Source organism: Caretta caretta, chromosome 25 (genome assembly GCF_965140235.1).
Source record: "Caretta caretta isolate rCarCar2 chromosome 25, rCarCar1.hap1, whole genome shotgun sequence".
Classification (NCBI taxonomy): domain Eukaryota; kingdom Metazoa; phylum Chordata; order Testudines; family Cheloniidae; genus Caretta; species Caretta caretta.
The window spans coordinates 9200842-9216856 of record NC_134230.1 but is presented as its reverse complement, the minus strand read 5'-3'; the positions used below and the strand labels follow the sequence as shown (position 1 = coordinate 9216856).

At 49.5% G+C, this 16015-nt stretch overlaps 2 protein-coding genes across 6 annotated transcripts in view; one reads left to right on the top strand and one right to left on the bottom strand.

The window, feature by feature from the left end:
• Positions 1 to 7358, top strand: part of BTBD2 (BTB domain containing 2) — a 43090-nt gene extending 35732 nt beyond the window's left edge. For all 3 annotated transcript variants that reach the window (XM_048830622.2, XM_075123224.1, XM_048830621.2), the window contains 2 exons: positions 793 to 939; positions 4228 to 7358. In XM_048830622.2, the coding sequence (XP_048686579.2) occupies positions 793 to 939; positions 4228 to 4389 (309 nt within the window). In that variant the 3' untranslated portion in view covers positions 4390 to 7358. The remainder of the gene's footprint in view (positions 1 to 792; positions 940 to 4227) is intronic.
• Positions 7359 to 9066: 1708 nt separating this feature from the next.
• CSNK1G2 (casein kinase 1 gamma 2) overlaps positions 9067 to 16015 on the bottom strand; it is a 128406-nt gene continuing 121457 nt past the window's right edge. For 2 of the 3 annotated variants that reach the window (XM_075123225.1, XM_048830630.2), the window contains exons 11-12: positions 12829 to 12935; positions 9067 to 11802 (exon numbers count right to left, since the gene is read on the bottom strand). In XM_075123225.1, the coding sequence (XP_074979326.1) occupies positions 11748 to 11802; positions 12829 to 12935 (162 nt within the window). In that variant the 3' untranslated portion in view covers positions 9067 to 11747. Of the gene's footprint in view, positions 11803 to 12828; positions 12936 to 15355; positions 15464 to 16015 lie in introns of all 3 variants that reach the window. The other variant, XM_048830627.2, reaches the window with a different exon arrangement.

Genomic DNA, 16015 nt, shown 5'->3' with positions numbered 1-16015 from the left:
GTTCCATTGCCAAAAGGGCAGGAAGTACATAAGCTCCATCTGACCAGCGAAGAAAGCATTTGCATTGAAGGGTCTCTTACTGAGAACACTGTCCTCAGTCCCCCGTCTCCCCCCAGCTCCAGACTAGAGACCTAAGCAAGAATATCCCAGCTGAAATCAACTATCAAGTTGCAGTGTAAGGGGAGAGAAGGTATCAAAGATTGCTGGGATCCAAACCTGTGCGACTGTGTAGATCCATATCTGTATTTAAATTGGACCCAGAAATAACTGGAAACCAGTGCAGGCTACCTAGCACTGTGGAGTCTCATATGTCACTAAATCACCTAGTCCCAATGACCCCCGTTTTGTTCTGATTAAACAGTTCTTTGCAAGGCATATTCAATCTCGTCAAGTACTGTTTGTCGCTGTCTACGAGTTCACTCTAACTTGACTCTAACAAAAGGCCCCTTAAATCTGAGTATGGAAGGCATTGGGAGGGCTCCTCTTCAGAATCTTGTTCCCTGTCGTTTCCCTGTACTGACTTGTGTTGATGCGTTTGCATTTCAGTGTCATTGTATTTTTCTAAAAGGTCTGACTGGTGGAGTCGGCAGACTTAACGCAGCTAACAAATCTGTACCAAAGAAGCCTGTGTAAAGCTACCTTATCTCTCTTCACCAGTCCAGAGAAGCGTTTCGATAATGAAGATCTCCGCTAATGGGCCTAATGTGCAACTCAGAGAGGAAATAACTAAATTAAATGCCCATCCCATCTTTTTTTTTTTAAATAAGTTTACTTTTCTTATTCATCTTCCAGATCATCCACACAGACAGCAATACAGTACTGGGTCAAAATGACACTGGGTTCAGCTGTGATGGATCCTCCAGCACTTTCCGGGTCATGTTTAAAGAGCCTGTTGAGATTTTACCTAACGTCAGCTATACAGCCTGTGCGACACTAAAGGTACTGTAATGGGGCTCTAGGTGCAGTATGTGTATGGGAGGGAGAATTAATGGGTTTGCTGGTCTCGTGGGAAGTAACGTTGATCCTGTTTTTAGACCTCCAGGGTCTCTTCCTGTTCTTTGAAATTTCGCACTTATTGTTAGCTCCTTACCAGTAAGCAAGTGGCACGTCAGGGGTTAACATTCAGAGTTAGTTTTGTTTAGTAAATGTTTGCTAGGCAAGCTAACTGTGCTGGCTGCATTATTGCTGAAATTGTGTTTTTCTGGCCAGTGTAGATAGTCTTGGTTTTGTGAATTTATTTATAGTTATGCGCATTCTACACTAAGGAAGCAATATCCGTACATACTGTCAAGAACCGATAACATCGTTATATGGGTTAAACGATGCAACAATGGCCCTGTATACACTAGAGTTCAAACGTAAAAGCAGTTTTTGAAATGGGAAAGGGGCCTTCATTCTACCTTAGATCTTATGAAAGGCTTGTTCAAAATCTTCCTGTAGCTACTTTCACCTTTAGTCTTTCTATTTAGTTTGTAAACTCTTCAAGGCAGGTGGCTTTTCATGTGTGTCTGCACAGCCCTTAGCATAGTGGGCCCCTGATCTTGGGTGGGGCTTCATGGTGTTACTGGAATACAGTTGTATGCAAGGTCTTTGTCTCAGTGCTAGGAATACTTAGGTGCAGCTAGTTTTCAACCTGAGAATCCTCTTTGCATGTGAGTATTTTTGTGTATGCGTACATACTGACAGAACACATGGGAAAGCCTCAAAAACTTGACTCTGGTCCTAACAGTGCCCCAATTCCCTGTGGGAACATAGAAATGTAAATCTAGCCATGTGCTTCAGATGAGACCAATTAAGCGTGGTCATAATGGGTCAGTAGTTGGATGGGTGATGGAAAATCCGGTATTGCATGAAATGATTTAATAGTGTGGACATTGACTAGTGTTTGAATACTGTTAATGGGCAACATGGCTCTTGGAGGTCTCTTTCAGATGAGAATACCAGGGTTGTGAGCATTTGTCATACAGCGCTTGGAACTTTTTACAAGACTACCTAATTCTGAGTTCTTTTCAACTGGAAGCCTATGGCAGAGGGGATGTACAGTAGTGCTACTCAAAGTGGTGGTCCATGGACCGGTGCCGGTCCGCGAGCCATCGGTTGCCAGTCTGCGCGCACACTGGGAAAAACACCAAAAGTTGCCAGTCCCCCACATCAGATAGCTTGCGAAGCACTGCTGTACCCGAAGAAGTGACAAGACTTCACAATAGCGAGAGAGAGTAGGGGGAGGGAATGGAAGATATAAGAAAGGTTGAATATGGGGTACAGGACGGATAGTGGAGTTGATGGAAGGCAGGGAGAGAAAAGCTGGACGAGCACAAGTCCATGGGGCCGGATGCGCTGCATCTGAGAGCGCTAAAGGAGTTGACGGATGTGATTGCAGAGCCATTGGCCATTATCTTTGAAAACTCATGGCGATCGGGGGAGGTCCCAGATGACTGGAAAAAGGCTAATGTAGTGCCCATCTTAAAAAAGGGAAGGAGGAGGATCCTGAGAACTACAGGCCAGTCAGCCTCACCTCAGTCCCTGGAAAAATCATGGAGCAGGTCCTCAAGGAATCAATTGTGAAGCACTTAGAGGAGAGGAAAGTGATCAGGAACAGTCAGCATGGATTCACCAAGGGCAAGTCAGGTCTGACTAATCTAATTGCCTTCTATGATGAGATAACTGGCTCTGTGGATGAAGGGAAAGAGGTGGATGTGTTGTTCCTTGACTTTAGCAAAGCTTTTGACACGGTCTCCCACAGTATTGTTGCCAGCAAGTTAAAGAAGTATGGGCTAGATGAATGGACTATAAGGTGGATAGAAAGTTGGCTAGATTGTCGGGCTCAACGGGTAGTGATCAATGGCTCCATGTCTAGTTGGCAGCTGGTATCAAGGGAGTGCCCCAGGGGTCAGTCCTCAGGCCGATTTTGTTCAATATCTTCATAAATGATCTGGAGGATGGTGTGGATTCCACTCTCAGCAAGTTTGCAGATGACACTAAACTGGGAGGAGAGGTAGATAGGTTACAGAGGGACCTAGACAAATTAGAGGATTGGGCCAAAAGAAATCTGATCAGGTTCAACAAGGACAAGTACAGTGTCCTGCACTTAGGACGGAAGAATCCCATGCACCGCTACAGACTAGGGACCAAATGGCTCAGCAGCAGTTTGCAGAAAAGGACTTGGGGGTTACAGTGGATGAGAAGCTGGATATGAGTCAACAGTGTGCCCTTGTTGCCAAGAAGGCCAATGGCATTTTGGGCTGTGTAAGTAGGGGCATTGCCAGCAGATCGAGGGACGTGATCGTTCCCCTCTATTCGACATTGGTGAGGCCTCATCTGGAGTACTGTGTCCAGTTTTGGGCCCCACACTACAAGAAGGATGTGGATAAATTGGAGAGCGTCCAGTGGAGGGCAACAAAAGTGATTAGGGGACTGGAACACAAGACTTATGAGGAGAGGCTGAGGGAGCTGGGATTGTTTAGTCTGCAGAAGAGAAGAATGAGGGGGGATTTGATAGCTGCTTTCAACTACCTGAAAGGGGGTTCCAAAGAGGATGGATCTAGACTGTTCTCAAGGGTAGCAGATGACAGAACAAGGAGTAATGGTCTCAAGTTGCAGTGGGGGAGGTTTAGGTTGGATATTAGGAAAAACTTTTTCACTAGGAGGGTGGTGAAGCACTGGAATGCGTTACCTAGGGAGGTGGTGGAATCTCCTTCCTTAGAAATTTTTAAGGTCAGGCTTGACAAAGCCCTGGCTGGGGTGATTTAGTTGGGGATCGGTCCTGCTTTGAGCAGGGGGTTGGACTAGATACCTCCTGGGGTCCCTTCCAACCCTGAGATTCTCTGATTCTATGACGGGGGGGGTTGGGTGCAAAGAAGTAATGAATAAAATGAGTAGCTGCCCAGTGAGTGTGTGAATTAGCGGTGGAGGTCTGTGCTTGGCTTTTTTTGAGCCTTCCCCTTGGAAAAGGAAAACCATCTCCGAAGCAAGTCAGCATCAAAACCTTGGACTGCAGAAAATAGCTGCTTGCTGTTGGTGTCTTAAAATATTTGAGATTTAGTAGCGGTGAGTTGCCGAGCGTCCTCAGCCCTGAGCACTTCGCAGAGCTGTAGGGATGCTAGTCACCCGGCAAGATCAGACCCTGAGTTCGTGACGGAGCTGCTGTAAGCAGCCTGGTTTCGCTCTGGCCTGGCTGTATTCCCTCTTACTAACGGGCTTGCCCCCTATTTTCTGTCACTCATGCAGGGTCCAGATTCTCACTACGGAACCAAAGGACTGCGTAAAGTGATCCATGAATCACCAACAACAGGAGCCAAAACATGCTTTACGTTCTGTTATGCGGCTGGGAATAACAACGGCACGTCTGTGGAGGATGGACAGATCCCAGAGATTATCTTCTATACATAGTGCAGCTGTTGGAATCAGATGTGTTGGAGGAACTTTTGTCTCCCCTTCTCCCTCTCTCCCACGCCCTTCCAAACAAAATCTCTGGCTGAATTCAGCCATGCCAGTGGGAGCCACGCTAGCCAAAGGTCTCAGTAAAATAATTGTAAAGCTCATGTTTTGCCTTGTGCTAGTGAAGCTGCTGCTGCTGCCACCCCCATGTACAGACTAACTGGTTTATCGGTGTCATTTATAGGTTGCCTGTGGCTAGTAACTCTTCATTTTACTGATAACCCTCTCTGATTTCATGGGTTTTTTATTGTCATGAATGTAGATGCTTTTACATCAGTTGGAAGCATGGAAACAAGTGGCTCTGATTGTGGTTAAATTCTCCACTAGGTGACAATCCTGCAAAAAGAAAATTCATATTGAGGATCATATTGACTTTTTCTTCCTCTGCCCTACTTGGGATTGGGATGAGAGGGTTTGCCAGGTCGATTCAGCTGTGCTGCCAAAATGGGGAGGTTTCTCTGAGAGAGGTTTCACTAAAACGTACCTGCCATACTGCCAGGCTGTACATACCTTTGCTCTTTTCAGAAAATTAAGGAAACGGGTGTTAATGGAGGTTTTCCTATTTCAGCACTACGTATTGTGGGAGACCTCAGAACGGCCTCCCAGCTCCAGGAGAGAACTTCTACAGAGATCAACCAGAGTTTTACATGGGCATTTTTGCTAATTTGAGACAATCCTTTAAGTTGGACAGTTAGTACAACCCAACGGAAACGCCCTGGGGCTAGATGACCCTGTACGTAGGTGGAGAGGCCCAGTAGATCAGCACTTAGCAGAGCACCTTTGCTACCTACATGCAGGCTCCCCTGCTTTGGCCTGGGGGTGCTTTTGCAGTTTTGTCTGTATGCTGTTTAAACAAATGGGGGATGTTAAATATCCCCTGTGCAGCGTTTAGCAGCAGGGAATCCATACTGGTAGCTGCCACGCTAACTGAATCCCTTCCACTTCGAGGTAGCAGTTGTCCGTGGCTGCTTCTACCTGACAATGTGCCTCGCTTGGCTCCAGTGTAAAGTATATGGCTGCGGTCTTCAGGCAAGTTGCAGCATGGCTCTTCTACTGTCTTGTTTTCTTTGCTTCACTAACTGTTCATACTGGGTCAGAGCTCTGCTGCCAAAGAGGAAGGGGGTTTGGTGTTCAAGTGTCATTTCTTTAACCATCAGCAGATGGAGTGGGATTTATGAAACAGAATAGAAAACGACTGAAGAGTTTCTGCTTGTCCATGCACATTTGTCTGTCCCCTCACAGCTAGAGCCTGTTCAGTGGGTGTTTGGACAGACTGTCTCAGCATGACGCTCTTACTGGAGACTCCTGGTTGACTTAAACAAAAGCTTTAACACCAGACATCGATGGGGGTGCTTTGATGGCAAAAGAGCCTCCTCCTCTCCCCTTATCTCTGTTCAAAACTGGTTGCCTCTCGCCATAAACAGATGTGATTTCAGCTGAGCATGATGCTGCTTTGATGGGAAGTAGCTGTGTGACTTTGTTTTGTAACTGCCTGAATGGTCCCACCCTTGCCCTGACTAGCGAAGACTAAAGGGATTTTTACTTCCCAGCAGCCTGCCGAGGAGGGTATTTGAAATAAAGGCTGCCTTCGTAAGATTGGGTGGCCAAACCATTCAGAGGTGTTGGTGTGGAATTAATTAGTGCATGATTGTGTTGTCTCTGATAAGTTGAGGTTCATTAAAAAGTCTTTGTGTGTGTGTCTCTCTCTCTCTCTCTCCACTGCTCCAGACATGGTCTTATGACAGGGCTCCCTTGTTGCATTTGTGATAGCAGTCCCTGAGCAAAGCATTACATGCTGGTCATCCTCTACTGCAATGGATGATTTGGTGCCTGTTGCCAGTTGGGAAATAGTATCCCATTCTGACACCACCACCTCCCCCGGGCATGCCAGAGTAACCGGGTCTAGGTTCTGTGGCTGGCTGGCTGGGTAACTTTCCACCAGCCAGACAGCAAAAATAAAGATCAGGAATTAATGTCACCCAGAAATAATCCGTGTAGGTGTTAGATACTGTTGTCAGTGTGTTCTGTTCTTTAGGAAGACATTGTGAGATGTATATTGTGAGCCTGCTTGAGAGTAGGCAGTTTTTAAAATACGGCCAGTACTGAAAATGGTGGGTCCACTACTCAAGTTATTGAACCTGATTCTGTGCAATGCAAACATATTCTGAAATGGATTAACAGAATGGAGATGCTCCTTCCTCCAAGAGGGAAACTGCCTTCTGTTGGAATGTACATAGCTGACCTGCCTGCTTTTGCGCTCCCGTTTTTCCCCTCTTCTTGTCAAAGGTTGTGGGAATACGTCCATCAGGGTTCGGGGCTTCTTTGCCCATTTTATTACTTTCGGTGTAACCTCTTTGCTGTGGATATAGCACTCCCTGAGCATTTCTGTATAAAGTGGTAATAGCAGAAATGATTGGACCCTGGAAGAAGTAAATCTGCACACTGGTCCATGAAAATAGCAGGACACGTAAGGCATTTAGCCTCAAGATGTGGTTGAGGTGTAGACCTACCTGGTGGCTTTTTCCTTTTAAGGCTTATGTTTTTAATACTCCCTCCTTGCAGTCTTGCTTTCAAGCCACAAGGCAGGTAGGTTGCTTTAGACTATCCTGCTGAAAAATGTTTTAAAAAGAAAAATTAAACTCTGAATAACATCTGAGCAATTTTTGTTCTTAGGGCTTTATGCGGTTTGAGGCGATTTTGTCTTTTGTAGATTCATTGTGGAACATGCCTGTCTCCAAAGTATAAGAAGTTTCTATTGTATCATGTCACCTCAAACAGAGCTGGCAACGTCTAGACTCTAGTGCTATATTAATGAATGTATCAAATGCTCATTCAGTGTTCACGCTCTTTGCTTTTTGCCAGCTTTGTGATTTTTGTAAATAGGAAATCAATAAAGACATTGAGATTGTCTTTAATACAAAGTTTCATGAGTGGAAGAGAGCAGCTAGCAAAACAGAACCTGGCAACTTCCAGGAGTCTGTCTTCAACCAGTGTGGAAAGAGAACTGAGATAGCTGATGCTGGCAGGGTCCTTAATTTATTTTCCCTGGGTGCTCTAAATTGCTGTGTAAATTACTGTAAAAGTTCAACCCTTGAAGCAATGTACAAGTATATTTTCCTTTGTTCCCCTTGACATTCTGTCTTGAAAAGTGTTCAGTGAAAGAAGTTAATGCAGGGAGGTGGTGGTCTGAGAAATATGTCGGTATATACAAGAGAGAGAAAGTGAGTTGCCTTAAGTTTTCCTTTCCACCTCCCCCTCGTCTCTTTTATTTAAACCCAAGAATGTAATGATGAAGCAGCAGCTAAACGGTCTTCAATTCCTCTCTCAAAGGCAGACTTCAAACTATTTGACTAAAGCTAGGTTTTACTACTGGCTCTGCCATGAACCCAGAGGGGAGGAAACGGGGCCCCCCCAAGGGGGGGGGGGAGAAGAGAAGCCAGTGTTGGGCAGGCCTAGCTGAATAAACAAAAGGCAGCTGTAAGTGTCTCTCTTCTGGACACACCAATCCTGTAGTGAGCAGGTTTTGTTTAAGGGAATTGCATGCCCCAGGTGCGTGTGCCCAGCCCTGTGCAGCCATCTCTTCCCTCCAGGCCTGGGAGGCAGCTGACAAAGGCTCATAAGCCTATTCAGAGCAGTAGTCAGCTTAGACCTCCTTGATTCATTCCTCCAGCATCCACAGCTGGGCAAGACCAGTCAAACCCCAGCACCAGCCTGGGCTGTCACTGATCAACCTTAATGCCCTCGCAATCACTCAGTCAGAGCTGGTTTGAGGCTGACTGCAGATGTCCCTGCCACATCTATTTAGACCAGGCTACTCAGACCTCAGTGGTTCAAGAGCCAAAATTACCCAAAAGAGCTCCTGCACTGAGTGAAGGGCTTCATTTACTACAGTAAATTCTATATATTCACAGTTAAACAGTATGAGGGGAAATATTTAGTTTATATATTCTCACAGCAAATAAATTTAACAGTGCACATGGATAACTTAATTGGGTAATAATTAAAGCAGTGTTTTAATAAGTGCTGCCACCAGCAGCATGTGACACAAAAGAACCCCTTGCAGGCCTGAGCCTAGGCTGTGTATCCCTGATCCCAGGATGGGTCCCACAAAGGTGCAGCAAATGCCCCACCTGCCCATCAATGCTGGTGCCTGTTTATGTTTAAGGCAGTTACACAACTGTCTAACTGGAAATGAAGGAATTACTCCTGCCACAGGCCCTCGCCTTCTCACAGCATCACCCCAAAATAAATCCTGATGGAAACTGGGGGGGTTGGATTTTTTTCTTTCTTTATTTTTTTTAAAAAGCCCCTAAATTCTGTGGCTTCCAGGACGCAGCAGAGAAATGTAAATACCAGGTCTGGACGCTTTTATTTAAAGCCATAACTAAACTTGCACTGGACCACCGCCCTTCTGCTTTGGAGCTACACCAATACAGACCATAGACCATGTGAGTACAGCGTCCCACTGCTCCCTCCAGCTCAGCCAGCCCTAGGGCCTGACCATTCCCTGGGGCAGGAAGAGAGTCAGAAGACAGAGTTGGGCAAAGGCCCTGGCCTCTTTCCCTTTTATTTCCTCGTAAGCCTGCAGGAGGTTTGTCTGAAAAGACAGATGGCAAATGGCAGTCCAAGTACGCACATGCACCCACTCACATACATACTTTATTTTACACCTTCGGGGACTGGAAGAACAGTTCCAGTGAAGATTTAAGGCGGTTTCATTTGCATTGTTTGGGAAACAAGGTCAAACATTGCACATAACTAAATACCATACAAAGGTCCTGATTTGGTGGAATTCATTGAGTTGTCAAGAACCAAGCGCTCTCTAGCAGCTGGCTGTGCACTCCTTGTGTAGCTCCCGGTGCAGCTGTCCCTCCCCACCACCTTGGTTCTCTTGAGCACGACAGAGGCACTGCTGTTGAAGTAAAACTGCAGACAAGAATACGAGGCTGCGTCTGATTCACAGTCCCTAGGATCTTTAAAGGGGCACCGACCTTCCAGCTTAGGGTGGATGCTGGGGAAGGAGGAAGCCACTTGAACTAGCTTAAGCCTGTTTTTAGGCATTCAGGACTGATTTAAATGAAAGGAATTTGGCTGGAAGAGAGACAAAGCCGCTGTACTCCAGCAGGAATGGGAGAGAAATGTGCCAGGCTCCCCCTGCCTGTGGGCCCTAGTCCCCTCCCCTACAGCCATATATTCCTACCCCCAGCCACTCACGTGCTGCAGCAACAGGATAGAGTAGCCCATATGGCTCGCTGGCGAATCAGCCCAGGACCCCATTCCGAGGGCCTCTGCAGAAGAGTAAAGCAGGATGTACCTAGCACAAGTGGCGTTTGAGGACTTCCCACACGCTCCCCCTTTGCGCCTGCAAAGGATGGCAGTGTTTATTTCAGACAAAGGCTTTGATCCTCCTCCTGCACAACCTCAGAGCAGCTTCCAGCTCCTACAGCTCAAACATTACAAGTGTCATAATTACACAGAAAATAAAAAAAAACCCCACATGCTACTTCCCCACCCCCCTGCCCTGTAAAAAAACAACCCCAAAGTCAAATTTTGTTGCCGTGGTAAATACGCACAACCAAACACACATTCTCAGTCGTTTCACACTGAATTAAGGTTGGCTGTTGTGCCCCTTGTGGCTGTTTAAAGGTTTGTGTGTGTGTGTGTGTGTGTTTAAAAAAAACCCCACAACTAGGAACTGCCACATGTGATCAGCTAAGGAGTAAGCACATGGGCCTCTGATTGTTGGATGAGCTGAGTGGGCCAGCCTAGGGCTCCAGCTCCATGACTGGACTGGCAAGCAGGCAGGGAGGGTTTCAACCTTCATAAGGTTCGCTCCAGCCGTTCCAGAAAGGAGAGTCAGTGGACAAACAGAATGGCCTAGCTGGGTCTATCCTAGTGGGGGTTACTATTTCCCAGCAAGCTACAAATCTGATTCACTCCACGCTGCCCCTTTTGAGTGGGACATGGAACCCCAGGGAGTTTTAACCATTCCTCTCCAACTGGCCTCTCATCCTCCCCTTCTTCCCCCAGGGAACATGCACACTGCTTCCTTACTGCACTGGCTTGGTTTTGGTTCATTTAGGAGGCTCTTGGTCCTCCCGGGAGGTCCCTGCTGATCAGAATGTCAGTTGTGGGGAGATTCACTGGGTTGGGGGCTTGGACAACAGGAAAGTCTTTTTTAAAAAAAAGTCCAGTTAAGCAACTTCACATAAAACGAGGACACTGAACTCTCATGCCAGGAGTATAAGCAGGACTCAGCTATCCCCTGTGCTTAATAAAAACATCCTAAGCTGTCCTGTGCGCCAGGAAGCAATCCCCACCCCAAGGCTCATTGCAGGGACCATTAAGACATCCTTTTTCTACCTTGCTCTTCAACATCAAGTTTCCCTTTGGTCTTGGCCAGGTGCCCCCAAGGTAGGTTGCCCATTTCAAATGGCTGAGGGCGTGGCTTCAGGGTTCTGATAAGCTCCCAACCATTCCTGAGACCCTAAATTTGGCTCCCCCCCACCTGCTTTCCCCTGTTAATTACTAAACTGTTAATTTCAAGACCAAACATCGCTTGTATTGCTAGCAAAAGTGCATCGTAAAACGAAAGTGTAAACGAGTCCCTCCTCCACGCATCACCGTACCAGAGACTCGGCTAACACAGCGATCAATCGCCACCACAAGGAAAGAGTTTTAACCAAATGGCGGAAGGGGAGCTTACAGGGAAAACACAATCTTTAAAAGAAAAGCAGAATTTCGTAACACTAAAAAGAGGAAGGTCAAAGACTGACAACTCAGCACTCTGCACCGAGACTTAAATTAACTTCAAAGACAAAGAAGCGACAGGGAAAATAAAAATTCTCCATAGCCCACCGCTCTTGAAATTGTCTTCGGCTTCTTCTATGCCAGCAATGTTTTTCGAGTCTGTAGAGTTGATCCCCGTTTTCAAACTAGTTAATAGAATCAAAAGAAATTCACGTTGTGGGTTTGGTTGGTTGGTTTCCTTTTTTAAATAGCTTAATGCTCTCCGTGGACTGCACGATAGATGGGTGTGGGAACGTCGGCAAAGTCTGACTTGGTTTGAGTAAACGACCATTGGGTGGATGTGGTGGTGGTGGAGGAAAAGTAAAGCAGTTTGGGAACTTCCCTCCCCCCCTCCCCATCCACACGTGGTGCCAGGCGGTGAAGTCATGACGGCTCTTCCCCCACCCCCATCAAAATCAGAGGGAGGGAAGGCCTTGCAGATCTGATCAGGAATCTAGACCCATCCATAGCCAGAGTTAGAGGCGATACTGCACAAACTGATCCGTGCTGTCCCTGGCAGATCACTTGTGGCGCTGGATGGTTTTTCTCTTCCTCCTCTTGAAGAAACAGCAGCATCTGCAGAGACAGGCAGACTGTCACGCCCCTAGACTGCACTTGTCCTCTCTAAGGCCAACAGCAGGTTCCTCCCGATTCCAGAAGGGATTGGACATTGCAAGGGGGAATGAGAATATCTGGAATCGTGGCAGTTCATGATAACATGGTTTTTTGGTTTTTAGTTTAGTTTTTTTTTTTTGGGGGGGGGGGGGGGGGCTTAAGCTGATCTCTATTAGCGACCAGGAGGTGGCCTGTGTGGGGGCAGATTCTCCCACATCTGCTGCTGGGAGGTTCTGACACCTTGCCTCCAAAGCAGCTGGTGCTGGCCACTATCAGAGAGGGGATATTGGACGAGATGGACCATGAGTCTGAACTCATCTGGCAAGCCTCACACTTCTAAAGACCAGCGAGAAGTGGGTTTGGGTCCCATCTCTCTCTCGTTCCCTGGTCACTGAAAAGCCCAGACCTCAAGTCACTGGACGCTGGGGGTGGGGACAGTGTTTTTCACAGGAGTTAGGGGGGCACGAGTGAGATCGCGACCCTTCGGAAACAGACGCGTGCTCAGGCAGATGAAGATGCAATGCTGGTCAGCGTGAGAGCCCATGATCCCGCCCATGGCTGCAGCGCCCAGGCCGGGGTTTAGGGGAGAGCCTGCGTGGCCACGCAGCCTGTGTTCCTGGGAACTAGAATGAACCCCAGGGTCTGTCTCTGGCCAGGAACCTCAGCCCAGCATCCCCGGCAGATTTAAAATAGACAAATCCTGGCTCTTGGGAGACACCACGTGGCGACATTAGGCAGAGCAGGCTGCAAGCTAGAGAGAACGGCAGGGTGTGTCCGCGTCCAGCCGCCTCGGTACAGAATCCCCTGTCGATTCATTACAACTCAGTCCCCTCGATCCTCTACACAGGGGAGAAGGATACAACTGCTGCAGCCAAACACAGCAGCAAATAAACCCCAACAACCCATCCAGTGTGGCCAGTGCAGCAGCTGCCAACCCCCCACCCCCCCACCCCAAAAAGCAAACGGCAGGCGCAGCCGGGTCCTTACTTTGTATCATCCGCTACCTCCACCTCAGCGGGTGCTGTGATCGGGGCATTCGAATGTCCCGCGGTCGGGTCGTCCGTGTTCAGTTCTCCGTTGGTGGAACTCATCACCTGGGAGGAAAAGTTGGACAGTCAGAGACTGGAGAGCCGAGAGCCTGTTCATTGGCCCTGCCCCGTCTGACACTGAACCCTGCATGGAGTAGGGAAATAGATACAGCCCAACAATGCCCAAACTGCCTTCCCCACAGGGCACATTATATACGGCAGGGGGCAGGTCAAAGCAGCACCCCTGTAGAGAAACTGCCACAATGTAAGAGAGCCAAGTTTCCTTCCGAGCACCCGGCCTGGGAGGCAACCTAGAGCTACCAGCGGTTGGGGGGAGGGACATGCCAGTACCCGGGACTGCTTTGCCTAGGGTGGCAGCACTGCTGAATCATACCTGCCCCTGGCCAAGCTGGCAACGAGTGCCATAGGTGCTGGACTAGCTAGAGGGGCCGGGCCTCAGCCTCCCAGCACTCTGCCATTGAGCGAGCTTGCATCGCTTGCGGAGAGGAACGCCCTCCTGTCTCCTTGCAGCAGAGGAGGGGTTTTCCAGAAGGCTATTCGGCAGGGCCTGCCACACAACACGCCTGGGAAGGGCCCAGATTTCATTTCTGTAGCACGTTTTCAAACCCGGCTCTTCCTGTGTGATCAGACCCAAAATCTGCGAGCCTCAGAAACTGCCTCCCAATGGCAACCCAGCGAGCCGGGCAGCGCTTCACTCCATGGCCATTCACATCCCAGAGAACGACCAGGCCAGTGGGGCAGCAGTGCACCAAGGTGGTGGTCATGGTGGTGGGGGCGGTTCTGTTCTGCTCCCAGTACCGGTTTTGTTCCTGAGCAGTAAAAACAAGTAGGGGAAGGCTAAAGCTCCTGGGCCCGCCCTGAGGTTTGAGCTATTCACATGCTCTGGATGCCCACTAACTTCCACTGTCCCAGACACGCTGGCCCGCCTTGGACCCTCGCCCTAGCGCTGTATCCTGTGCTCACACGCTGTTGGTGACCATCCTCAGTGCCGGCCCTTCCCCTTGCAGCCGCTGACGCCGGCTCACGCAGCAGACGGAACAGAGCAGCGCCACCAACGGCTGCGACGCACCAGGGCCAAGCCCCTCGCCCGCTGGCAGGTCCTGCGACCTCACCACACACCGCTACCGAAAGGAAACCGGCAGCTGCTTCCCAGCAGCTACAATCTCTAGGGAGCCACCGTCCCTGGGCGGGGATCGCTTCCGGTTTCGCTGCCCGTGCTCCTGGGAGACGGAATCGAAGTGGCAAGAGGAGGGGACGGGCCAGCACTGCAGTCCCTGAGCAACTCTGTTTGATCCCCTCCTCCCCTCTTCACTCTGCCCTCTGGGCAAGGCCAAGTTACCTGGCTGATGTCCAGGCCTAGTACTTGAACTCGGCAGTCCCCACCTTGCCCAGCACTGGGGGAAGCGGCACTATGCAAACTCACGCCCAGCCGCAGTGACACAGGCTGCGCCTTCAGGGCAGCGCCGTACGGTCGGGTCAGCGGCCAGGCCACACGTGAACAGCGCAGAGCGGCCGCCACATTGCGCCAGCCTCCACCCCCACTGGGGCCAGCCCCCTGGTGTTAGCAGCACCCCCACATTGGAGCTATAACTCCAGTTAACTGCGGTGAAGACAAACCCTGAGACTAGAGAGCACGCCGAGGGGGGAGAGCACGTTTCTAGTGGCCATTGCCACAGGAAGCAGAGTGGTGCAGCGAGCACGGTGGGGGATGGTCTGGGTGTCCCTTGCCCACTCACGAAGGCCGGTGGTAGGAGCAGGAGCCAGGGAGAACACACACGACTCAAAGCTCTGCTTGGGAGAGTTAGGTGAGCTTTGCCCCAGGAGCCCCGTGGCAGGGGAACAAATCAAGTGAGGAGAGACAGACAAGCACAGGGACTAGTGAGGAACGAGGACAGTTGTGGGAAGAGTTATATGGAACGAGGGTGAAATTCACCGAGGCCCAGCACACAGTCCAGGGCCCAGCTAAGCCCGTGAATTTCTCCCTTTCACCACGAGACACACAAAGCAGAGGTGCCCCAGTTTGTGGCAGGGGGATTCTTGACCCTAGCGGAGACGTGCTTCAACACACACCCAGGACCATCTGCAAGGGGCTGGGGTCACAGAAAGAAGGAGAGGACGACGACTATGGGGCAGGATTAAGCACTGCCTGCAGATCTGAGAGCGGACATGGTTTCAAGCTCAGCTGATGCTGGAAGTGGAAGAGGGGAGACAGAGGAGCGGAGGGGTGAACCTGAGCACCAGAAAGGGAAGGAGAACCGTGGGATGGGCTTAAGGGACAAAGCCAGAGATTCCACATCCACAGATGGAAACGAAAGGTTGCAAAGCCCCAATCCTGGGGATAAACACAAATCGCGCCCAAAGGATGCTGCTGCAGCCGGAGTTTTGTGGGACGGGGCCTTTCCCCGGTGGCCTGTCCCCCACTTTGGGAATACCCCCTCCACTCCCACTCAGCACACTGCATGTACCTGCACGGAACCCCCAAGCCTGCTGGTCGCTAGGTGAGTTCCTAGAGGTTCCTCGGCAGGCTGCTGACTAGCCTGAGGATCACACAACTCGTTCCCCTCGGGCGACTGCTAGTGACCGGCAGGACAGGAAACAAAACAGAAGAAGAAGAAGAAGGATGGAGACGAAGGGGCAGGAACGGTAGGGGAGAGGAGTCAAGAAAATAAGACATGCAAAAGCAAAAATATAAACAGAGAAGCACTAGTGTGTTAAGGCAAATAAACCAGCGTGGTCCCCAGTGAAATCCCATCCGACTGGAATGGTCTGGGACTCAGAGCCCTTTGACCGGCTGCTGGTCCATTGATTGGGTTCACGCTTTACTCACACCTTTGCTTGTGCACATGGGCACGTTCACCGCCCTCCCTCCCCCCCCGCCCTAACGTGTAAAGATCTCTTGGGGTCTCTGGTGCACTAGTCCAGAAAGATAAGGCACTTGATCTGCTGCCCTCCGCTTTGGCCAATGCTGAGACGTACTGCTGGCTTTTGGAGAACACTAGTGGCGGAAGCTGTTTCGCCATGCAGAGGGGACAAGCCGTGTTTTAAAAAGAGGTGGGGGAGCTGACGCTGCCTGAGGTTTGATTTTGCAGAGTGAAGACTGACAGAAATTAAAGCTACGGGTCTAT